At 41.6% G+C, this 26285-nt stretch overlaps 1 protein-coding gene across 3 annotated transcripts in view; it reads left to right on the top strand.

Moving 5' to 3' along the window:
- The first annotated feature begins 2355 nt into the window (after nucleotides 1–2355).
- Nucleotides 2356–26285, top strand: part of LSM14A (LSM14A, mRNA processing body assembly factor) — a 62914-nt gene continuing 38984 nt past the window's right edge. For all 3 annotated transcript variants that reach the window (XM_025367093.1, XM_025367091.1, XM_025367092.1), the window contains exon 1: nucleotides 2356–2687. In XM_025367093.1, coding sequence (XP_025222878.1) covers nucleotides 2567–2687 — 121 coding nt within the window. In that variant the 5' untranslated portion in view covers nucleotides 2356–2566. The remainder of the gene's footprint in view (nucleotides 2688–26285) is intronic.

Raw genomic sequence — 26285 nt, 5'->3', positions numbered from 1 at the left:
GGGCGCGGTGGCTCACGCCTGTAATCCCAGCACTTTGGGAGGCCGAGGCGGGCGGATCACAAGGTCAGGAGATCGAGACCACGGTGAAACCTCGTCTCTACTAAAAATACAAAAAATTAGCCGGGCGCGGTTGTGGGCGCCTGTAGTCCCAGCTACTCGGGAGGCTGAGGCAGGAGAATGGCGGGAACCCGGGAGGCGGAGCTTGCAGTGAGCTGAGATCCGGCCACTGCACTCCAGCCTGGGTGACAGAGCGAGACTCGGCCTCAAAAAAAAAAAAAAAAAAAAAAAAATTAGTCAGGCATAGTGGCGTGCACCTGTAATCCCAGCTACTCGGGAGGCTGAGGCAGGAGAATGGCATGAACCCAGGAGGCGGAGGTTGCAGTGAGCAACCAGATGGCACCACTCACTGCACTCCATCCCAGGTGAAAGAGTGGGACTGTCTCAAAAAAACAAAAACAAACAATTCAACTTCCTCGCACGGACCTTGTACTGAAACAGGGATTTCCAAACCTTTCTTTGTAGCCACTGTGCACCAGCCCCATCAGAGCTCTGTCTCTCTCCTGTGTCCCTCTCTTATGATGGCAGACTTCTTGCCATTTGCTCACTCAGCTCACTACCATCCTGCCTGTGTTCTGCCTTCATCCTGCTGTTCATTCATGCAGCAAATATTAACTGAGCAGCTGCCCTGAGCCAGGTGCTGTACTAGGCCCTGATGATACAGCAGTGACCAAAACAACATCTCTCTCTCAAAATGTTTACATTCTAGTGAAGAAGACAGACACAAATAATTAAACAGACATACTTGAGAGAGATACATGCTATAAAGAAAATGCAAGCTGAGTTAAGGAGATGTAGAGTGATGTGAGTGGTATTATTTTAAACAAGGTTGTCAGGGACGTCATATCTGGAGGTGATACTTGAGCAGATACTGGAATAAAGTGCTCAAGTACCGGTTGAATTAGACGTGACTGGAATAGAATGAGAAGCTAATTCATGTATATCCTTAGAAGCCAAAGTCTGGTTTTCTCTCTGTGTAACATGGGATCAGTAGAGTGAGTAGAGGAAGAACATGATCAGAGTTATATATTTTTTCTTTTTTTTTTTGAGACAGAGTCTCGTTCTGTAGCCCAGACTGGAGTGCAGTGGCACAATCTCGGCTCACCACAACCTCCGCCTCCTGGGTTCAAGCAATTCTCCTGCCTCAGCCTCCCAAGTAGCTGGGACTATAGGTGCGCGCCACCATGCCCGGCTAATTTTTTTGTATTTTTAGTAGAGACGGGGTTTCACCATGTTGGCCAGGCTGGTCTCCAACTCCTGACCTGTGATCCGCCCGCCTCGGGCTTCCAAACTACTGGGATTACAGGCGTGAGCCACCGCGCCCAGCCCTGAGTTAGATTTTAACAAGATCTCTCTAGCCGCTGTGTTGAGAATAAAGTACTGGGGGCAAGGGTTGACACAGAGGCAACTTTTAGAAGGCTACTGCAATAATTCAGCCCGAGTAATCGTGGTTTGTGGGAGAGGTGTAGGGATGGAGATGAGGAGAAGAGGTCAGATTTAGGATATATTGTGTAGATATAACGGAGAGGTGTAGTCAGAACAGATGTGGAAGCAAGACAGAGGTCAAGACTGACTCAAGGCTTTTAGTCTGAGCAGCTGAGTAAAAATGGTACCGGTTACATCAACAGGGAACGGTGGTGAAGGAGCAGGTTAGAGGGGAAATAGGGAGCATGGCTTTGGACCCTTAACGTTGGAGATTCGACAGAGGCTGGGCGCGAAACCCGAGTTCACGGAATTGATCCAAGCTACAGACTGATAATTGGGATTGGTGAGTTACAATGGCGTTGCAAGCCATGAAGCTGGTTCAGACCGGCTGAATGAGAGGGACAGGAAGGGACTAAAACACTGAGTCGTCGGGAGAGCCCCAGCTCCAGGGGCAGCCTCGGGGGAAGCTCCCTGGACGATGGCTGCGGTAATAGAGCCGTAGGAGCTCCACGAGGTGCAGGTTTAGTGTCTTAAAAGGATGAGCAGCGGCTCGCCACAACTCGAAGGAGGGTGGACAGCGCTCCAGGCGGAGGACCCCGCGTCGGCAAAGACACAGGACCCACGACAAGGCGGCCAAGGCCTGAGTCAAAAGGAGGGCCGCGCGCCTCCTCTCCAGCCCGCAGCAAGCAGTGCCACGAGGCACTCAGCCGGTCCCCGAAGTTCCTCTCACGCGGCCCCAGGACCACCGCCGTAGCCCAAGCCAGTAGGCGCTGCCGGGACTCCCGAGGCCGCGAAGAAGCCGGGAGCCAGGAACCGAGAGCCGCCAGCCGTCGGCCAAGTCTCGCGACAGCGCGGCCTAGCCCTCCCAGCATGCCCCGCGCCGCCGCCGCTGCCGCCGCCGCCGCCGCCGCGCCGCGGCTTGAGGGCGGGAGGCTGGGGGAGGGTAGCGGACCCGGCGCCGCCGCCATGTTGGGTCTGAAGCGGCTGCTGTAGGTGTCGACGGAGCTAGCGGGCGTGCGGAGCGGGCGACAGCGGCGTGGGATCTGCCTCTCTGCGAGCAGCCGGGAGCGGCGGCGGCGGCGCCATGAGCGGGGGCACCCCTTACATCGGCAGCAAGATCAGCCTCATCTCCAAGGCGGAGATCCGCTACGAGGGCATCCTCTACACCATCGACACCGAAAACTCCACCGTAGCCCTTGCCAAAGGTACGCGGGACCGGGCCTCGGGGTGGGGGCCGGGCCGGGCGCCGCTCGGGGCTGCTCCCCGCTCCGGCCCGTGGCCTCCTCGTTCCCTTCCTTCCCTCCGTCGAGCTCCGGCAGGCCTTTCCCCTCTCCCTTCCCTTCTCCGGGCCCCGGCGTCGCGGGCCGGACCGCGGCCTCCCCGCGGCTCCCTGGCTTCCGCCCCCCTGGAAGGTCCGCGCCTGAAGCCCGGGGAACTACGGGACTGAGTGCGCGGCGGGCGGGCGGCCCTGAAGTCCGAGAACGGGCTGGAGAACACGGAGAAACGCGTCTTCCAACTCCGAAATTCGGGGCTTCTGTCGTCTTAGCACAAAACAAAGCCGGAGTATTCAAAGAATTTTTCCGCCCAGCTTCAGTTCATCACGGATGCATTGACTACACAGCACCCATTTTCTCACTTTGTTCATTTCAATTCGTGGCAATCTTCCTCTGGTGAACTCTGAGTAATGTGCTAAAACTTTGGGTTTGCTCTGCGACGCAGACATTCTCGAAATGCCATCGATGCCGTGGAGCAGATCCCATCTGCCTCGGCTCATTCTCTGTTGGTATTTACCTGTTAAACCGGAATCCTCAAAGCCTGTTGTGCAACCATCTCATTAGGGCGCGTGGTAAAAATGCTTGCTGCTGCCCCGACTGCCCTGTTTCTGGAAACGGGTTCAAGCTTGATCCAGGATCCTTCTTGACCAGGCAAGCTTGACCTTTGATCCAGGCTCAGTGGGCGTTGACTGATCCCTCTGGAGGCTCTCTGGGAAAGGGAATTCGGCCGAGAAGGAAGGTGCCCCTACCCATAGTATTAATATTTGGCATCGCTAGAGTCTGTGTGGGTTTTGTTTCCGTTCACACGTGCAGGGCCTTTGCTCTGCCAGGAAACCAGAAAGTAAATAAACTAGCTCCTGAATCTTAAAGGAAATCTCACAACAGTGTAAAATACTTTGGGGGAAGCTAGATAACCTAGGTGATTTTCCCAGCACTTCTGGTAGAGGTGGGAGCTGCATAGCATGATTAGGAACTCTCTGGGTAGGTTAGGTCCAAGGATAAAGAAGATTTTTGAAATCTGTAAACTTTTAAAAATCGTTAACTGATAGGGAAGTGGTTTCACGGGATCAAGTATTTAATAATACTTGTTGGATGCTCTGGTAAATCCTTTATTTATTTATTTCTCTGAGATGGAGTTTAGCTCTTTAGATCATGCAATGGCATAATCTCAGCTCACTGCAATCTCCGCCTCCCGGATTCAAGTGATTCTCCTGCCTCAGCATCCCAAGTACCTGGGATTATAGGGGCCCGCCACCACGCCCGGCTAATTTGGTATTTTTAGTAGAGACAGGGTTTCATCATGTTGGCCAGGCTGGTCTCGAACTCCTGACCTCCGGTGATCCACCCGCCTCGGCCTCCCAAAGTGCTGGGATTACAGGCGTGAGCCACCGCACCCAGCCTCAGGTAAATCTTTTTACTAGCCCTGGCGTTGGGACAAATCTTATACCTGAGTAGGGAACGTTTTGATGTTTTAGAACTGTACACCATAAAGGAGTAGTACAAGATGGTGATAGTTGCACAGCTCTGCAAATTTGCTGAAGATCATTGAATTATACACTTTTTAAAATCACCAAGTCTAATTTTAAAAGTAGTATGAAAAACCAGGGAGTACCCCCACATTTCCCTCTTTACCTTGTGAAACATTGTATTATGACACATTACCTCATAAAAACACCTGTAGACTTAGCGCTTCAGTGTCTTTTTAGAAATCCACTATAGGATGCATGATGGTATTTGGTGTTTAAGACTTTCCCAGTGATGTTTCTTAAGTAACTTAGTTTTTGCTTGGCCTTATTTTGAATTTATTTTTATATTTTTTATATAATAGTTATTTAGCTGTATAGTGTTTTTCTGGCTTTATGCAATTATAAAAAAAAGCCTGTCTTTATGAAATTACGAAAAGTGCTGGGTGAGAGCCAGATATGGGTTGAAAATAATTTCTCATTAAAGTGGTTTAATACATTTTTTAAAGTATTGCTTTACCTAATCTGAATTGAAAGGTGTCTTGCCAGCTTAGTGACTCAATAAGTTGGCTGTTACCTTTATTCCTCACAAAGAAAAAAAACATACATTTGAAAATTTTTAGAGTATTTTTGTTATTTTTTAAAAACTATGAACATATCCTTTTATGCAGGAACCCCAAAAGTCTACATTTTAACAACCCACATTTTAAAAACTTTTCAGCAGCTTTTGGAGTCAGTATTTCATTAGTCTGTAATAGTAAAATTCATATGACATAAAATACAAATTTGTTCTTCGTGTCATGACTTGATAAATATTTGAATATAGCAGTGAAAAAAATTTTTAATCATTGAATTTATGTTTGTATTCATGCCTTTGATATTTCATTCCACATCATTATATGCTTTTTTTTTTTTTTTGAGATGGAGTCTCACTCTGTTGCCCAGGCCACAGTGCAGTGGCGCAATCCTGGCTCCCTGTAACCTCTACCTCCCACGTTCAAGCAATTCTCCTGCCTCAGCCTCCTGAGTAGCTGGGATTACTGGTGCGTGCCATCACACCTGGCTAATTTTTGTATTTTTTAGTTGAGACAGGCTTTCACCATATTGGCCAGGCTGGTCTTGAATTCTTGACCTCAAGTGATCCCCCTGCCTCGGCCTCCCAAAATGCTGGGATTACAGGCATGAGCCACTGTACCCAGCTGCTTTTTCTTAAGCAACATGAGTTAAACATGTAACAGGTTTGGGGAATTTGATTATGCTTGCAAAAACTGACATTATCCAACCTTTATATATTATTCTACATATTATCTAATCAAAAACTACCTTATAACTGTCTAGTCAATACTGGACACTTATTACAGATTTCAAGATTAGAAGCGAGGAGTTCAGTCTTAAAAATTTAAAATTTACATGACTGGTCGAGGAATTCGATATCAGAAAATTTCACCTTCCATTTCAAAATTTGAATGAAGAATGGTAGTCTAAAATAGTAAAGCCAAAAGTGTTTTCATTTGTTTTGTTTTGTGTTTTTTGTTGTTGTTGTTGTTGTCATTGTCGTTTTGAGGCAGAGTCTTGCTCTTGCCCAGGCTGGAATGCAGTGGCACGATCTCGGTTCACTGCAGCCTCCACCTCCAGGGTTCAAGCAATTCTCCTGCCACAGCCTCCCAAGTAGCTGGGACTATAGGCGCCCACCACAGCTGGCTAATTTTTGTATTTTTAGTAGAGATGGGGTTTCACCATGTTGGCCAGGCTGGTCTCAAACTGCTGACCTGAAATGATCCACCCACCTTGGCTCCCGAAGTGTTGGGATTACAGCCGTGAGGCACTGCATCCAGCCTAAAGCCAAAAGTTTTATTCGTGGAATTTATAATACAGCGTGTATTTGGATGTAGAGATCCCTGTTCCTCTTTTTAAACTATGGATTAAGAGTTAATCTCTTTGAGTAACATTCTTAGAATTCTTTTTTGAACTTTTTTTTTTTTTTTTAAATTTATCGGGGAGAGTGTTATTGTGAAACCTAACTACACAGGCTGAAAAGATACATAAGATAAAAATGAAATATTTTTAAACAAACGCCTTGTAACTATCACCCAGGGCAAGACAGACATTGCCAGCATCCCAGAAGCCTCGCACTACCTATATTTTTCCATCACAACTATCACCATCTTAATTTAAGCTAGATATAAATGTTTTTTTGACATTTATAGTTTTACCATGTAAGTTTACATCTCTAAATAGAGTTTAATTTTGCCCATTTTTTAACTTTATGTAAATAAGATTATCTTGTATATATTTTATTTTTAGCTTTTATTGTTTCATAGTATTCCATCATGACTATAACACAAGTTTATTCCTTCTGCCATTGTTTTGGATATTGCATTTAGATTGTTTGCAGTTTGGGGCTATTATAAACAGTGCTTTTATGAGCATTTCTGTTTAAGTGCACTGATGCATGTTTATGTAGTTTTCTTGAGGTTATATACTTAGAATTTGAATTGCAAGAACATGGGGAATGTTTGTCTTTATCAGGTAATGCCAAGTAGTTTTCCAAAGTAGTTGTTTACTGGTTTTTACTTCATTTATTAGTATGTAAGAGTTCTTGTTTCATATCCCTTACCAACAACCATACTTAGTATCATATATTTCAATTCTAGCCAATCCTAGTGGGTATATAGTTGTATTTAGTTTTAATCATTTCCCTCATCACTAAATGAGGCACCTTTTCATATCTGGGTCTTTGGATTTCATTTTTCATGAAGTGTCTTTGAAATCTTTTGCCTTTTTAAAATTGAAACACATGTCTTTTTCTAGAGTTTTGTATTCTGAATATATATCCTTTGTTGGATGTATATATTGCAAACTTTTTTTTCCCATTTAGTAGTTTCTTTTAATGAACAGAAGTTCTTCGTTTTAATGTAAACATGTTCATCAATTTTTTATGGCTAGTGTTTTTTTTTTTTTAAACATCATGGAGATACTTTGATTATCTTTAAACCTTTTTGTGCTTTGCTTTTTCACATTGAGGTTTATAATGCATCTGAAATTGATTTTGTGTACAATGTGAGATGTTCAGAGCTTTACATTTAGTAAGGGATTCACTTGGTTTATACGGTCCATATTATAATGTAGGGCTTGGATATTATAATTTAAATGTATCTGGAGGCCGGGCGCGGTGGCTCAACCCTGTAATCCCAGCACTTTGGGAGGCCGAGACGGGCGGATCACGAGGTCAGGAGATCGAGACCATCCTGGCTGACACGGTGAAACCCCGTCTCTACTAAAAAATATGAAAACTTAGCCGGGCGAGGTGGCGGGCGCCTGTAGTCCCAGCTACTCGGGAGGCTGAGGCAGGAGAATGGCGTAAACCCGGGAGGTGGAGCTTGCAGTGAGCTGAGATCCGGCCACTGCACTCCAGCCTGGGCGACAGAGCGAGACTCTGTCTCAAAAAAAAAAAAAATGTATCTGGAACTATGAACTACTCTTGAAAGTTTGGACTATTTACATTTGATGTGGTATATAATTAGGGTGACCATATGGCCTAGTATGCCTTGGTGGAAAGTCCTTGTTTGTGCCTGTTCTGGCATAATTATTAAAAACATCCCAGCTATGCAGGGTGACCCAGGCCTGTAATCCCAACAACATTTCCAAAAGGTCGAGGCCGGAGTATTGCTTGAGTCCAGGAGTTCAAAACCAGCCTCAGCAATATAGGGAGACTCCATTTCTACAAAAAATTATAAAAAGTAAATTAGCCAAGCATGGTGGCATGCATGCCTGTCGTCTCGACCACTTGGGAGGCTGAGGCAGAGGGGATTGCTTGAGCCCAAGAGGAGCTGTGATCATGCCACTGCACTCCAGCCTGAGACATAGAACAAAACCTTGTCTTACAAAGTAACAGTAGCCTGTAATCCCAGCACTTCCGGAGGCTGAGGCAGGCAAATCCCCTGAAGTCAGAAGTTTGAGACCAATCTAGCCAACATGGCGAAACCCCGTCTCTACTAAAAATACAAAAATTAGCCAGGCATGCTGGCGCATGTCTGTAATCCCATCTACTTGAGAGGCTGAGGCAGGAGAATCACTTGAACTCGAAAGGCGGAGGAGGTTAGAGTGAGCCAAGGTCGCGTCACTATACTCTAGCCCAGGCAACACAGCGAGACTGTGTCTTAAAACACACACACGCACACACACACACAATAATAATAACAATAATAATAATAATCTGTTTCTCTCTTGAAAATGTTTCAGTGTGGATAAGTTATCGCACCATGTAATCAAAAGCCTAATTGCAGAGGTGCTGTGAAATGGGTGATGTGCTTTATTTTCTGCTAGAGATGTCACAGACTAGCTTTAGTTCTAGCAAGTGAAACAGGTAAGTTTGAGGGGCTTTGATCCTTGGAACCTAAGCATATGTCAAGAAGTCATAAAGGCAACCTAGAAAGGCTTTGATGTCAATCTGCTAAGTATGTTTATAGATGATCTGTGTTGCAGTTTGTTTCTGCCATTTGTGGCAGTTTGTAGTCTATGTCACAGCTCTGAATTTATTTTCTTCTCAGCACTGATCATGACTTACACTTAATCTTCTTTGCTTATTTGCCTGTGTGTTTATTGTCTGTCTTCACGTTCCCCCTCACCTCCAGACTCTGAGCTCCTGGGATGAAAGGATGTTTAGTTAATGAGTGAGTAAATGGAAATGATTTAGCATTTTAGCTTATTGTTCTTGTAGAAGTGTCTTGGGGATGCCTCCAAATAATGCTTTTCCATGTTAACAATTGCATTTCCCTATAAAATTAAAATATCCTCCCTCACATTAAAGAAATCTTGAAGAATTTCAATGAGTAGGGATACAAGAGGATGAAATCTAGTGACATAATTAACATTATTGGGGAGGTAAACTCTTTCTGACTCAAACTCAATTATAATTTTCATTTAAAGTTTAAAGGAAGCCTCCATTCAGGATGTAGGAGGAAATTACACAGTGGTGACATGTGTGAATGTTTTATGGAATAGTTACAGTTGTGTTTGCACCTGTGTCTGTAAGTGAATAGGATGCCTAAATAGGCTAAAATGAGTGAAACTCTTATCAAAAATAAATTCTTATATTTAGTTAGCTTACCTGGATAATCATTCAAATGAAAACCAGGTTGCTACTGCATTGTGAAAAGAGACTTTGTGAAGAATGATTATATAAGCCACTTGCCTTTAAAATAAGTTGTCCTTAAAATCAAGAGATTAGTGGAAGGATATAAGAACAAGTAAATTGTTAACAGATTTCTTTAATCATCTGCTAAGTCTGGCTCACTGGCATAATTTATCTACTTTTTGATGTTAGTCACGTAGTCATAAACTGTGACCTTATTGAAGAGAGTGGAAGAACTCTGTGTGATGGATAAAATACCTGTGGGGTGCTTTATTTGATTTCTTGCATTATTGGGGATCTAAATGTAGCAATCCACAAAATTACTACCTAAAATGACAAAGATCTAGTGAAACTTCAAGCCTTGGTTTCTTTTTGTTGCCCTATTTAGTGATGTTGCCAGAACTTGGAACCTTGGAAACAGTTTATTATTGTTACATTGTCCACAGAAATACTTGGTAATTCTGGGAGTCTGAAGTCAGGTGTCAAAAACTGTTCATTTTCTAGTAGGGGTAAGTAAGGTAAGCCATGACTTTCTAAGTCGGGAGTAGAGAAAACAGCATAAAACTGAAGAAAAAAATAGTAGAAGGAAGGAGGTAGAAAGAAAAAAGAAATCTTATCTGTGCATGATACATAGCAAGAGTTTTGTATTTAACTCAGTGCCACAGTAATAATAGCAATAACTACAGATAGTTTAACTTGAATTTAATTACTCCATGCTAGAAGATGCTTGCTATAGAAACAATTTGCCTTTCTCTCATGATGCTGTATATTAATTAGCTGTTTTAAAAACTGGATATCACTGAAGTAAATTTTGTTGTTGTTGTTTTGAGACAAGAGTCTCACTCTGTCGCCCAGGCTGGCGTGCAGTGGCACAATCACAGCTCACTGTAGTCTTGACCTCCCTGGGCTCAGGTAATCCTCCTGCCTCAGCCTCCCAAGTAGTTGGGACTACAGGCACACACCACCACACCCAGCTAATTTTCTATTTTTGGTATATACAGTGTTTTGCCATGTTGCCCAGGTCGGTCTCTAACTCCTGGGCTCAAGTGATCTGCCTGCCTCGGCCTCCCAAAGTGCTGGGATTACAGATTTGAGCCACAGTGTCCAGCAGATTTTTTAGTGGACAAAGTGTGAGTTGGTCTATAAAATAATTTATTCCCAAGGGCCTTTTTCTAGTTTGGTAGGGTTTTTTGTTTGTTTGTTTCTGAAAGAAAATGTGACCCAAAATGCCAGTTGGAATACTTAGCAGCTTTTTGGTCTTAGACAAGTTATTTAACCTTAGCTTTGACTTCTTCATCTTTTCAATAGGAATGGATAATAATGCCCATCTTTCAGAGTCCTTCTGATAATTAAATGAGGTGATGTAAAAGAAGTAACTAGTTTAATGTTGGTGCTTAATAGAGAATAGCTGTCCTGTGTTATTTCCCACCACCATCTCCCTCTCTGTCTAGGTGCTCAGTCTCTCTAGTAGCCCAACTCTGTCAGTCATTCACACCTACTGTAGTGTACCATCATCTTGCTGCCTTTCACTGTCCTGTCATTCCCCTCATAACTTTACTTCCCTCTTTATCCTACTTCAACTCCATGAGCCACCGTGACAGTCAGTACACATACCCACAGCCCCTACCCTATTCCCCTCTTGCTGTCTTATACAAGAAATGACAACCCTGATTATATCAGCACAGATGTGCTGACCAGCCTCACTCTAAATTTATGTTCGCTAGCCTCAGCAGTCATGGTCACTTCCTAGCAGTCACACTATACTTCCATAATCCATTTCACTTTTCTACATGGCTGTTCCATTCATTTTCCTCAAGCCTCCAACACTTCCTCCCCCATCTTCACTTTCAGCCCTTTAACCGTGCTTTCTATAATAGTTAACTGAGAAAAGAACAGCAAACGAAAGATAATTTTGATAAACTTACCCCTCATATACCCAATTACCTGCATCCGTCCCCCAAACTTCTATTTTTTTTTTTTCTGATAAATATGGATAAACTGTTCTTACTTCTGTCTAAGACCACCCTTCCGCTTGTGCAGTATTCGTCCCCTCTTGGTGAGTCAAGGACATTGCTCCAGCAGTTCTCTACTCTCCTCAGTTTTTCCTTCCCTAACACATCTTTCTGTCTGCTTACAGACAGGCGATTATTTCTTCTATCTTAAGAACAACCAAAAAAACTCCACTGTACTTGAACTGCATTTCCTCTTTTCTAACGATTGCCCCATTTCTATCCTTCCCTTTATAACAAAACTCCTTGAAGTTGTCTACACCACTGGTGTTCATTCATTTCTGAGCCCTCTTTACTAAGGTTTTTATTCCTACATATGAAGTTTTCTTATCAGAGTTACCAAAGACTTCCATGTTGCCAAATCCAGTAGTCAGTTCTTGGTCTCATTCTACTTCACCAGTCAGCATTACATGGCACAATTGCTCTGTGCTCTGTGAAGCATTTTCTTCCCTTGATCGTATGCCATTTTTTTCCTCATATCTCACTGGTTACCTCTCAATCTCCTATGTTGTGTTGATTCAGCTCGGAAGCCGCCAAATGTTGGAGAGCTCCAGGGCTCAGTTACCTCCCCTTTTCTCTCTCTGTTAGCATTTGTTTAGTCATCTGCATTCTTTTGATGATCTCATCCATCTAGTTCCTGGTTTTAAATACTACCTGTATATCACTGACTCCTATCTCTAGCCTGGATTTCTCCTCTAACTCCTGACTTGTATATCACATTGCCTCTTTAACATCTCTACTTGTAGGGATGTCTGCTTAGAATCTCAATTCAGCATGCCCTAAACCTGTTCCTCCATCAGCCTTTCCCATCTAATCAATTGACAGCTCTATTCTAGTTGGTAAGACCAAACACCTTGGAGCCATCCTTAATTCCTCCCTCTCTCTCTCACCTCATGTGATCCTAACCTATCAGCTCTGCTTTCAAACTAGGTGCAGAATTTGACCTCTGACCACCCCTACCACCATGGTCCATTATCTCTCACTAGTCTATTCAGAGATCCTCAGATTCCTGTTTCTTGTTTCCAGTATGTACCTCTCAGTTGATTCTTTCCACTCCTCCCAATTTTACTTGAGTGGATCTTTGTAATTAAAAAATAAAATACATGGAAAAGGTAGGTGACAAATCTTCTTAGTGAACCTATGTTTTCTTGATTGCTTGACTGGTTGGTTGGCTATATATTTCCAAATTAAGAGTCTTTTTTCTATAGAACTTTGAAGTTACTGCTTTTTGTTCTTCTGATATACTGGGGTTGCTGCTGCCAGTCTGATTCTCAGTCACTTTTCTCTCTGGAAGCTTTTATTTCGAATTCTCTATTCCTGGAATTCACAAATGTGACCACACTGGTTTGTTGTTGTTGTTGTTGTTTGTTTGTTTTTTGGTTTGGTTTGGTTTTTCCTCTGAGTGTTTCTCTGTGGACCTTGTGAATCTGAAGAGTCTTTAAATCTAAGATAAACTCTTTAAATCTAAGAAATCCATTCGTTCTCTTTACCTCCGACACTCCCTTCCTCCCCTCTCCCCCACCTCTTTCTAGTTCTGTCTCAGATTGATTTCTATCTTGTCTTCCACCCTCTAGCCTTGTTGCTGTTGTTTTTTAATTCCTCATGGATGCGTTTATCCTCCCCCCCCGCTTTTTCACTCTTATGTCATATTTTCATATCTGACTCTTGGTTTTATCATTTGGAGATTAAAATATAAAAACAGCCATAAGGAAGAATGCCCAACTGAAAGCAGCTTAGAAAGTCAACATTAAATTTAAACCATTGGGTAAATATAGCAAACTGGACATGCTTTTACTTTTCCTTCCTGTTGATAAATCCTATCAAAACTACATGAGAGGGACTTTTAAAAAAAATATGTAAACCCATAGAGGACAAAGTAGATTTGGAAAGGAGACAGCATCAACACAGTTTGGAAGACTGAAAAGCAAATACATGACTTTAAATGACTTAGCAAAGTTGAGAGCGGCAACCTAAGTAGGCAGTGGGAAAAGCCAAGATGTAACTTGACTTTCACCCTAAACTCCTAAAAGGCTCAGGAGTTGATATCAACAGGCACAATGGAAACTAGAAGATTATAGTAATTGGGATGAAGGGTATAAGTTTTGGGGTATAAGTTTAACCTGTTAACTTTTAACTTTATTGGGTATAAGTTACATACTATAAAATTCACCCACTGTAAGTGTGCAGTATAATGAAAGTTGTGTATCCATCACCACAGTCCACTTTTCTAACAATTCCATCAACTCGAGAAGCTTTTTTGTGGACGTTAGTCAGTAGCTGCCTACGACCCCTAGTCCTAGGCAACCTCTGATCTGCTTTCTTTTCTAGACTTTCCTTTGCTGGACGGAGTTTTACAATTGTCACTCAGGCTGGAGTGCAGTGGCGCAATCTTGGCTCACTGCAGCCTCTGCCTCCTGGGTTCAAGTGATTCTCCTGCCTCAGCCTCCTGAGTAGCTGGGATGACAGGCATGCACCACCATGCCAGCTAATTTTTGTATTTTGAATAGAGACCGGGTTTCATCATGTTGACCAGACTGATCTCCAACTCCTGACCTCAGGTGATCCGCCTACCTTGGCCTCCCAAAGTGCTGGAATTACAGGCATGAGCCACTGCTCCCAGCCTTTGCTTTGCTTTTAATATGTAAATTATACTTATTAAATTGATTTTCTAATATTAAAACTTTCTTGCATTTTTAGAAACCTTAAATTTCAAACAACTGTATTTCTTTGTATCAATTATCAGTTGGAGTAATTAGCCATTATCTATAATAGATTCATTACATGGAGTTCATGGTAGATTTCAGGGAGTCTCGATCCCCTGAAGTTATAAGCTATTTTTTTTTTTTTTTTTTTTTTTTTTTTTTTTTTTTTTTTTTTTTTTTGAGACGGAGTCTCGCTGTGCTCCCAGGCTGGAGTGCAGTGGCGTGATCTCGGCTCACTGCAAGCTCCGCCTCCCGGGTTCACGCCATTCTCCCGCCTCAGCCTCCCAAGTAGCTGAGACTACAGGCGCCCGCCACCTCGCCCGGCTAGTTTTTTGTATTTTTAGTAGAGACGGGGTTTCACCGTGTTAGCCAGGATAGTCTCGATCTCCTGACCTCGTGATCCACCCGCCTCGGCCTCCCAAAGTGCTGGGATTACAGGCTTGAGCCACCGCGCCCGGCCATAAGCTATTTTTATTTACATACGGAAACATTTGGGAAGAGGGTTCACAGATGTTTTTAATTTTCCAAGACCCAAATAAATACAAGCTACCTTCGCTATGCCTAAGATAAAAGTTTTAACGTATCTTTTTACTTTTCTCCCTTTGTCCCATTTTCCAGGTTTTGTCTAATTTGGGGTTTAAATTACCCCTTAAGAGCAGCTTTATTTACAGTGTTGACTTAGATAAAACTGAGTTTTTTCCTTTTTTTTTTTTTTCTTTTTTGACACAGAGTCTTGCTCTGTCACCCAGGCTGGAGTGCAGTGGCATGATCTCGGCTCACTTCAACCTCCGTCTCCCAGGTTCAAGTGATTCTCCTGCCTCAGCCTCCCGAATAGCTGGGATTACAGGCGTGTGCCACGACACCCAGCTAATTTTTGTATTTTTTTAGTAGAGATGGGGTTTCACTAAGTTGGCCAGGCTGGTCTCTAACTGACCTCAAGTGATCCTCCCGCCTCGACTTCCCAAAGTGCTGGGATTACAGGCGTGAGTCACCGGTCCTGGCCCTGAGTTCTTATTTTACAACTCAACACTATTAATTTTGTTTGTCTGGTTTTTTTTTTTTTTTTTTTTTTTACAACAAAGAAACTTTCTATGGATTGTTATTCTGAGCCGCATGTCTGCTAATATCCCTTTTGTTCTCTCTGTGTTAATATTTTGCATTACCTGGTATCTTCCACATTGTCCATTGTCTGCTTGCATTTACTGCTCCATGTGAAATGTTAGATACCAGTCCGATTCTCTTTTGTATATAAAGAATGTAGTTATTGGTGGGCTTTCCCACACACTTCCCACTGGAACTCTTGGAGGGCTTTTTTCTTCCAACATTCCTGTCTTTTAAGGAATGCATGTCGATCCCAAGAATCAAGCCTTTCTTTAGCTCAGGAAAACTTGTTTTTCTTTGATATTGCTTCTCATTGTGGAACTCCTATTGACAGTCCATTTTAAACATTTATGCTCCTTGTTGTTTATTTTTGTTTTCCAGCTTTTAACCCTTTCTGCTGTAGATTCTGAGAGAGTTCCTCAAACCAGTCTTCTGATTCACCGATTTGGCATTCATTAGTTTCCCTTCTGTTTGATGCTTCTATTGAGTTGTTGTGGGTGTGGTGGAGATGTGTGTTTCTTTAAAATATTTGTGTTTAAGTAGAGAATCAATGCATGTGATAAAAATATTCTCAAAAATATACTCAGTGAAAAGTACAGTTTCTTTCCATACTATTGTAGAGGTATGCAGTGCATATATAAGGATATGTATAAAAATACCAAAATTGGCTTTTTGTTTTCTATTTACTTCTCTTTTCTTTCACAGCCTGCTCTTGTTAGATTTTAATACAATTTTCTCTTTCCTGTATTGAATTGGTTTGCATGGGCACTGTGTGCTCTGATTGTTAGTCTTGATCTCCTTTCAGTCTGGCTAGTCCTCATGTGGCCCTTTTGTTTTTACCGAAATTTATAAACGGAAGTCTAGAATGACTGCTTTTGGTAGCTGGCATATGCCCTTTTTCTGTTTTGTTTGTTTGTTTAGTTTTGTTATCGAGACAGAGTTTTGCTCTTGTTGCCCAGGCTGGAGTGCAATGGCGCGATCTCAGCTCACTGCAACCCCCGCCTCCCAGTTTCAAGTGATTCTCCTGCTTCAGCCTCCCAAGTAGCTGGGACTACAGGTGCCCACCACCACACCCGGGTAATTTTTGTATTTTTAGTAGAGATGGGGTTTCGTCATGTTGACCAGGCTGGTCTTGAACTGCTGACCTCGTGTGATCCACCTGTCTCAGCCTCCCAAAGTGCTGGGATTACAGGTATGAGCCACTGTGCCTGGCTGGGGTGTATGCTCTTTTTTTTTTTTTTTTTTGAGAGGGAGTCTCGCGCTGTCAACCGGGCTGGAGTGCAGTGGCCGGATCTCAGCTCACTGCAAGCTCCGCCTCCCGGGTTTACGCCATTCTCCTGCCTCAGCCTCCCGAGTAGCTGGGACTACAGGCGCCCGCCACCTCGCCCAGCTATTTTTTTGTATTTTTTAGTAGAGACGGGGTTTCACTGTGTTAGCCAGGATGGTCTCGATCTCCTGACCTCGTGATCCGCCCGTCTCGGCCTCCCAAAGTGCTGGGATTACAGGCTTGAGCCACCGCGCCCGGCCGGGTATATGCTCTTTTAACAGCAATGTAGGTCACTGTCCACTGTCCAACTATGTATGTCCCGATCCATAGTTCCTCAGTGAGACTGGCTAGTATGTGAGGAGTCCTCACTGAACGATTACTTATTAAGTGCACATTGGGGAGATACCCTGTTTTAAGGGATCATGAATTCATTCCTTTGGCTAATTGGTTAGTCAAAATAGAGCACAGGTTAATCTCCTAATTGCCATTATTTATTAATTTCTGTGTGGTGTAATGCCTTTTAAATTATTTATTTATTAACTCTGTGCTAGTTCCATAGAAGATACTCTTTTAGAGTCTAGACTTTTGGTAGCCATAGCCACCCTTTGCCATCTTCCTACCCAGGAGATACATAAATGAATGCCCATGGTTAGGGAAAGTGCACTGAAGCTATGAACTTGGTAGGATTTCGAAGGAGAGTTCACATCACACCTTGAAGTGAACAGTGAATGCCCAGACCAGACACCTGAAATTTGTCCCTTTGCCTCATACTCTATATTCATTCAGTTCTTTGGATTTTACCTCCTAAATACTTTTGACTCCATCTGCTACTTCTCTGCATCTTCCCCAGCCCAGGTTTTCTTTACCTCTTAGATGGTCCACCATTGTCCCTCTTTCTATAGCATGGGCCACCCTATGGCACAAGTGATCTTTTCAAAACACAAAATCAAGTTGCTCTCTTTTTTTTTTTGAGACGAAGTTTCACTTTTGTTGCCCAGGCTGGAGTGCCATGATGCGATCTTGGCTCACTGCAACCTCCGCCTCCTGGGTTCAAGTGATTCTCCTGCCTCAGCCTCCTGAGTAGCTGGGATTACAGGTGCCTGCCACCACGCCTAATTTTGTTTTTACCATGTTGGCCAGGCTGGTCTTGAACTCCTGAGCTCAGGTGATCCACCCGTCTCCGCCTCCCAAAGTGCTGGGATTACAGGCACGAGCCACCGCACCCGGCCTCCAGTTGCTTTCTGTGGCTTTCTGCTTTTAGTGCTTTCAGTGGTTTTCTCTTCTTGGAAAAACTGGAATCCTTACCCCACTCTTTGGTGCTTATTCAGCTTTATTTCATAGCACACGTCCCCTTCTGCCCTTTACTTCTCTTTCCTTTTTTGTTCCATGAACACATACAGGTCATCCTTCTGGCTTCACCCTACTTCTGTCCCATATTCATCACCAAATCTGAGTTCAGATATTTATGTTGCCAAAGAAGCTTTCTTTGATCTTCCCTCTATTGTTTTATCTTTTATTATTTTTTATTTTTATTTTTATTTTATTTATTTATTTTTTTTTTTGAGACGGAGTCTCGCTCTGTAACCCAGGCTGGAGTGCAGTGGCCGGATCTCAGCTCACTGCAAGCTCCGCCTCCCGGGTTCACGCCATTCTCCGGCCTCAGCCTCCCGAGTAGCTGGGACTACAGGCGCCCGCCACCTCGCCCGGCTAGTTTTTGTATTTCTTAGTAGAGACGGGGTTTCACCGTGTTAGCCAGGATGGTCTCGATCTCCTGACCTCGTGATCCGCCCATCTCAGCCTCCCAAAGTGCTGGGATTACAGGCTTGAGCCACCGCGCCCGGCCCTTTTTTTTATTATTTATGAGAATAATAACCACTTGTACTATACAGAATCCTTGTGAGAGTTAACTAAATTAATACATATTATAGTGTCTAGCATATGGTAAGTACTCACCAAATGTTAAGTCAGTGTAAAATCTTATATCCTTCGTGTTTTTTCTTCTTTATATATCCTCAAGCTCTTGTTTCTGACTTGTCCTCATACCCATCCCCTTTCTCAGTCTTTACTGTCACCCTCGATGATTTAGGAAATCGTTGCTTCTTGCTTTGAATCTAGCCTCCTCCAATAATTTCTCAGTTGTAAAAACTACTTACAGTATTTACATGGCCACTGCTGGTGGTAGTTTTTTTCCTGAAACACAGATCTAGCTGATGTCCCTCCTAAAAAATTTTTAATGACTATATTTCTTTCTAGATAATATCTAAATTTAACAGAGGTCTTCCCTCCCTGTCGCCCTGCTTGTCCTAATGCTTTTCAGGGGGCAGGGGGCACATGTTGTACCTCTTTCTAGAGTGCCCCTCACTTGTTGGATTCCTCTGTAATATTCACCCTAAGCACCAAGCATATAAAAGCTTCCTTTCTGCCCCCTTAAATTTTCTGTACTTACTATTTAATAAGCTCTTCATTCAAGAGAATTACTGAGCTCCTGCCATAACTATATGCTAGACACTATGCTTTGTGCTAAGAAACAAAACAACGGAGACAAAGTTCTTGAGGACACAGCATTTAAGCTGGGGCCTGACAGGTGGGTTAGAATTAGCCACATGTAGAGGCTATCTAGGAAGATGTTAAGGCTATCTCTTATGTACAGTTACAGAGAGATCCTTTGTAAATGTGTTTTGCTTTGTAATAAACCTTCTAAGGAGCCAGTATTGTTTTGTTATTACATCCCTATCTAAATATTCAGATTGCCTTTTTGGTTTTATAAGGACAAGATGGGCTCTTAACAAGATGGCTTTGGGGTTTTTTCAGTCGAAGATGATGTAACCCCTAGAGTTAAGTGCGAAGAAGTTGATTTTGAGAATATGTTGCAGAAGGTGAGAGGAACGTCATCTGGATTATGACCTCTGGAGGTGGAAGTAATTTTTTGTCGTTGGGTCACCAGTGCTTGGCATGTGATCTGTAAGGTGAATGAGAATATTGCAGACACCAGGGTAGGAGTAAAGCCTCTGTTAGGGGTGTTCCAAGTTCGTAGTGGGTTCAGGAAGAGATGGTGGAGGCTGAGGGACAGATGTTTTCATTCGGTGCAGTAATATTTGCTAACAGGAAGAAGGTAGTGTGGGTAAGGGTGAAGGCCAGAGAAGGAGTGCAGACGTGTGGAAAGTGAGAGTTTGTGGAAGCAGGCTGTGATGTGGTTCCAAGAGCTGAACTGTCGAATCTTATTTTTATAAAGCTCTGCTCTTAAGTAAAAGACCCAGAGTCAGCTTTCTACCATTCTTACCTTTAGGGCCTGGGAAAGAGTACTGTGTTATAGAAGAGATGGTGCTTTTTAGTATTTAAGTAATTAAACCTTGTTGTATTAAATCCATGTATAATACCTTATTCCAAGAGATCTCAGATAGTTCCTATATCTCAGATAGTTTCAGCAAGAGTTTGTGTATGGCACCAAAAGGACAAGAGCAGTACTTATGTATAAATGTCAGAAGGAGAAGAAAAATAGTAACTGTAACTTTTTTGTTTCCTGGTTTGCTACTTTTGCATGTAGACTGTTTTTTAAATATGCTGAAGTTGGGTTTGTTTTTCCCACTTTCCCATTCTGTCAATGTCAGTTGTTATTTACTCTAAACAACCGTTCTTTCATTTTATCCTAAGTTAGTTTCTTTTATAACTTAATTCACTTCCCTTGATATTAAACACTGTTAAGTATTTTTGGAAGTAGCTTACTTAATAGCTTTTTCTACTGTGTGATTTATTCAAGAAATACTCAAGTGTCAGCTGTATGTAGAGCACTGTGTTAGATTCTGTGGGAGTTGCAAAGATGATCTAGATACAGGTCTTTCTCCTGAAGATCTTTAAATTCTAGAAAGGTAGTCTAGACAGAATGATAGAATGCTGTGTGGTTTTCAAAGGAAGAACAGATTACTTCTGCCCGGGTAGAGTTGGGTGATGGCTAATTTTATGTGCCAACTTGACTGGGCCACAGTGCCTAGATATTTGATCAAATATTCTTGATGTTTCTGTGAAAGTATTTTTTATATGAGATTAACATTTAAATTGGTAGATTGTGAGTAGCCTCCACTTGTGGGTGGGCCTCATCCAATCAGTAGAAGGCCTTTAATAGAACAAAGACTGACCTCTGAGCAAGGAGTTCTGCCAGCCTGCTCTGCAGATTTTGGATTTACCAGGCCTCTTTAATCCCCTGGGCCAATTCCTTAAGTCTCTTTCTGTGTTTATATATGCACATCTGATTTATTCTGTTTCTCTGTAAAACCCTGACTGATACCTGGAATCTTCAAGTTGAAATTTAGGATACTGTAGATGTGAGGAGAGAGAAAAATAGAGGACAGAAAACCTGATCTGTGAACTGAGAACAATGAGCTTGGTTGGAATTTTTAAATTTGAGTATGTTGGGACCAGATCTTGCAGCTGATACTTGACTGAAGAGTTTTAACTTTACTACATCATAAATCTTTCTAAGTTTTCATTTGAACTTGGTCTTAGTTTCTTAACTTACTTTGTAAGCATCTTTTGGATAATTCAGTGTTTCACTTGTTGCTCTCAAATTTTGGTATTCAACAGACTTGTTTCTTTTTATTTTCAGTTAACATTAGAGCCTAATTTACAATTTTTAGTTCATGTCAAAAAAAAGTTCAGGCCGGGTGCAGTGGCTCACACCTGTAATCCCAACTCTTTGGGAGGCCGAGGCAGACGGATCACGAGGTCAGGAGATCGAGACCATCCTGGCCAACATGGTGAAACCCAGTCTCTAATAAAAAAAAGAAAAAAATACAAAATTAGCCCGGGCATGGTGGTGCGCACCTGTAGTTCCAGCTACTTGGGAGGCTGAGGCAGGAAAATCGCTTGAACCCAGGAAGCGGAGGTTGCAGTGAGCCGAGATCGCGCCACTGCACTCCAGCCTGGGCAACAGATCAAGACTCTGTCTCAAATAAAATAAAGTAAAATAAAAGTTCAGTCTTTGGGAATTTTTTTTTTTTTTCTTTTGAGACAGGCTTACTCTGTTGCTTGGGCTGTACTGCAGTGATGTGACCTCAACTCATTGCAACCTCCACTTCCTGGGTTCAAGCGATTCTCATGTCTCAGCCTCCCGAGTAGCTGGGATTACAGGTGTGTGCCACCACAACCGGCTAATTTTTTTTTTTTTTTTTTTTTTTTAGAGACAGGTTTCGCCATGTTGGCTGGGCTGGTCTCGAACTCCCAGCCTCAGGTGATCTGCCAACTTCACTCCCAAAGTGCTGAGACTACAGATGCGAGCCACCATACCCGGCCTGGAAAATGTTAATAGTGTCATTTGGGGGGTACTAGCTTTACTTAAGTATGTATTTTAAGTATGTAATGTTTATCATGCTTAAAGTTAGAACATTTTTGGTGTTTTATAATGGAGGTATGGTATTGGGAAGTTTGTCACTACAACTCATTTCTCTGGCCTTGTACTATGATTGTATATACAAGTATTGTATACACTAACAACCAGTTTGACATTAGGATGATGTTGAGCTTGTCTAAATCTGGAGACTGGATTAGATGAGTGATTTTGCCAAATAATTTGACCCTGTTTTTGTTTGTTTGTTTATTTGTTTGTTTGATGCATGGAATGCATTTCTATTAAAAAAAAATCTTTGGTGTTATTTCGAGCTAGAAATAGAAAATTGATTCTTTTCTTGAGACTGATAAAATTATTAGCTAGGCATCATGGCCCACATCTGTAATCCAAGCACTTTGGGAGGGTGTGGTGGATAGATCGCCTGAGCCCAGGAATTGGAGACCAATCTGGGCAACATGGCGAAACCCCATCTCTACAAAAAATTTAAAAATTAGCCAGGTGTAGTGTGTGTGCCTGTAGTCCTAGCTACTCAAGAGACTGAGGTGGGAGGATAGCTTGAGCCTGGGAGGTAAAAGTTTCAGTGAGCCGAGATGGCACCACTGCACTCCAGCCTGGACTGGATGACAGAGAAGGGACTCTGTCTCAATAAAAGAAAAAAGAAAGAAAACATTATTAAAGCAATGTAGCAACATGATGAAGTTTAAAATGTAGAGGACAACCGCCCCTAGTTTCCCCATTCTCCCCAACTACTTTTGTCATTTTCTGTATTCTCTTGTAGGCTGTATTTGTAGGTGTGCGTGCTCATGTATGTTTGAAGTTGAAATTCACATAACATGCAATTAACCATTATAAAGTGTACAATTCAGTGGCACTTAGTGTAGTCACAGTGTTGTGCAACTACCACCTCTCCTTGGTTTCAAAACTTTTCATAATCCTACTAAAATAAAATATCTCTAGGCATTAAGTAATCCCTCCTTATTTCCCCCATACCCTGTTAACCACTAACCTGCTTTCTGTCTTCATGGCTTTTCCTATTTAGGGTATATTATGTAAAAGGAATCATACACTGTGTGACGTTTTGTATCTAGCTTCTTTTACTCAGCACAATGCTTTCACGCTTCACTCTTGATGTAACAAGTATCAGCATTGTGGGTTTTTTATGGCTGAATAATATTTCATTACATGTATTTTAAAATATATATAACATACATATAAGATACATAGAGAACGTAATTTGTCTTTTCATTTGTTGATGGGTATTTGGGTTGTTTCTACCATTTGGCTGTTATGAATAATGCTGATATAAACATTTGTATACAAGTTTCTGTGTGGACATAATATAATCTCTGGTACTTTGTTTTGGCAGCCCTAGCAAACTATATTGTGTGCTTTCTTTCCAGTGTAGTGCTTAGCACACTTGCCAGACTATAAGTTCCCTGAGAGTGAGGACATAAATATCATGCCTGCCTAATATTACTTAAATATTCTAAGCCTGCTGAATTATTATTTTCATTAATTCATGATAATCCCCCAAATATCCCAGAATCAGATCAGTATCTATTCAGCTACATTTTGACTTAATAGTAGTATTATGGCTTAATCTGAAGCCTAATGCTGTGTTAGCTTCAGAGATTAGGATGTTGAGAAACCAATAGTAGTACTTATTAGAGGCATTGCAAGTGGTATTGAGTGTTTAGTGGACCTTCAAATCCAATTCAGTGACATCACATCCAAGTAAGCAAATAGATTGAGCTCCTTGAGAATAGGAACTGGTTTCCCTAGCATCTAGCATAGGACCTGGGACAGGTGGTGCCCAGTAAGTATTTGAAAGAAACGGGATGAAATGCAATGACATACAGCACCTATGTTCAGCTTAAAGCTCTAGTCACATTACCTGTGGGTATTTACATTGGAATGTGTAGTTGCTGTAGAATCCCAAAATGAATAATAGAGGAAAAATGTTCTTTCTCAAAGTACTACGTGTTATGAATGAAAAAAATAATAATAATTAGAACATAATTCAGATTTTGCCAGCCAGGCAAAGGCATTTGTGCTGTAATCTGAGGTATGCCTTCCTGCACTAAGAAGAATGGGGTTTATGGGAAAACTAGGATTAGGAGCAGACCATTTGAAATCTGTGCATCTTTGTAATTTAAGCACTAATGTAAACCTAATAAAACATACTAGTGTGCTTAAAGATAAGTTAAAATTTTTAAACAAATAATTCGGTAAATTTATAACTTTCCCTTTAAAAACAGTAAAGGTAACCAGAAGTGATGGCACTACGCATGGCTAGGTGTATTTAACTGTTGTTACCTGCAAATGCAAAAACTAAATAACATTTTAGGGAAAACTGGAAATGAACCAATGTGATTTCTGAATGTACTGACATAATTCCCTTATTTACTGATTGCATATGAGCTAACGTATGTGTTGTAGTAGAATAGTTGGTAGTTCTTTACCTTTTCTATGCTTGTCATGCCTCCTTCCTCTCTACTCTTAATGCTCAAGTTTTAACCTTCCAGACTTCTCATTTGTTCTGTAACAGTATCTTCTAGCCATATGTGCCCTTCTAATCTGTCTTGTGGAATTTGTTCTTCACAATACTACAAGAACTTGATTGCACTGAAAACCCCAAATCTTATTAAGCCAGCCTCCATCATTAGAGCATGTTTCTCAAACTCTTGGTGTGTGCAAATCATTCTTATTCTGTGATTTCTGTTTTCATGCTTTTTCAGTTTGCTTCATTTGCCATATGATAGAGTTTTTCTTCATACCATATTTTGGAAAGTATGCTCTTAGTTTTAAATTCTACTATGGGTTATTTCCAAGACCCATAGTAGTATTTAACAAATTCTTTCAAATAAAAAATTTTAAAGCCTTCGCTTAGTATCAACTAACCAAAAAAAAAAAAAAGTGTCAAGTGACTCCTACTTGACATGATGAGAGATGAAAGTGTAAGTTTAGATACTACTACTGTCTGTTCAGTTTTCCTTTTTCTCCATTCATTTTAATCTCCCAATTTTTGTTAAAATGTTGTGATGTACTGTTCTTAGTTTGTTACACTTTGTAACTTTCTAGTCTTTTCCAGAACTATTTCTATTCTAGAACCATAGTAAATTGTCATGTACACATCTTTGTTTAAATGAATTTATTGTCCATTTCATATCTTTGGATGCCACTTTTTTTGCATTCTTTATTTTGATATACCATAACGTAAGTCTCTGTGGCTTGTAGTGGTCTGATGTGTTTTTTTTTTTTTTTTCCTGGAAATACAGTGAAAACTTTTAATGAAATTTAGACCTTCATGTCAAGACATTTCTATTCTGTTATAACTTTAATTTTATTTTCTCTTATTCTTTTGTCTGTCTCAGGGGCAGTAGTTAACTGTTGCATCTTCATAACTATCATCTTTTCTCTAACCTTTTTATTGCTGTACTACTTTTTCATGACATCTCGTTTACGTTTTCTCAAAATTATTGTCTTCTAGTAATTTGGTTTTAACTGCATTGACTGTTGATGCATTTATTAGTTATGCTGTTTTATTTATCTTGTATAATTTTCTTTCCTTAATTCTGCATGCTACCCTTTCAATGTTGTTTTGATCATAAGAGTCTATGCTATCTGTTTTTCTTGTGAATGTCGAAGCAGTCCTTTCAGAAAATTTCTTCTATTTTCTGTGATATATACTAATACTGAATGTATTTCATCCACCTTTTGAAGACTGTGTCCTCTCTGTCAGGGCAAACCGCTGGTAGTGGAAAAAAACAGAATAAGCAAATGAAGACCGTGTCCTCTTTGATTCTTCTCTTCTTTCCTGCCTTTTTTCTTTATTTTGATGTACCTTTTTCTTTCCTTCCATCATTGCCTCCCTCCTTTCCCTCTTTTCTTCCCTTCTTTCCATCTTTCCTGTAAAATTTGTCTTGATTCCCTGATGTTTCTACTCTTTTTTTCCTTAGTCGGTCCTTTCAGTATCTGCTGCTTGCGAAAACGTGAAATGCAGATTCTCTTTTACTTCACTCTGAATTCACCTGGCTAAGCTCTATTAGGCCTTAGGAAGCTTAATAGAGCTTCTCTAGTTTTGTAGAAGAAGGGCCTTTGACTCTTGCCCCCTCTGCTTCAGGATGATCTCATCTGCTACTTTGGAAGCGTGAGACTTTATTCGCTGTGATGGTACTGAGGTTAGGGGTGAGATTGATTTATTTGTAATTAGTCCTTTCTCCTCCTTACCGTTCCTTTTGGATAAAGGTAAAAATATAAAATCCTCCTGCCTGCTAAAGTACTGTTTGGCCACCAGAGAAGGGGAGTTTCAGGTAGGGCGTTCCACATTTTTTTCCTCATCACACCTGTGTCCCTGTCCCCATCTTAGCAAGTTGAAGATGCTAGTCAAAATTTCTCTCAGGGGAGGAGAGGGCAAGGGATACTTACATATGGATTCTGGGCTTGGTCTTTCAGTTTCAACTAACTCATTCTGTACCTTAATTGTACTATTTAATAAAATTTCATGGTATG

Source organism: Theropithecus gelada, chromosome 19 (assembly GCF_003255815.1).
Source record: "Theropithecus gelada isolate Dixy chromosome 19, Tgel_1.0, whole genome shotgun sequence".
NCBI classification, from domain to species: Eukaryota; Metazoa; Chordata; class Mammalia; order Primates; family Cercopithecidae; genus Theropithecus; species Theropithecus gelada.
This window is presented reverse-complemented; position numbering and strand designations above follow the sequence as displayed.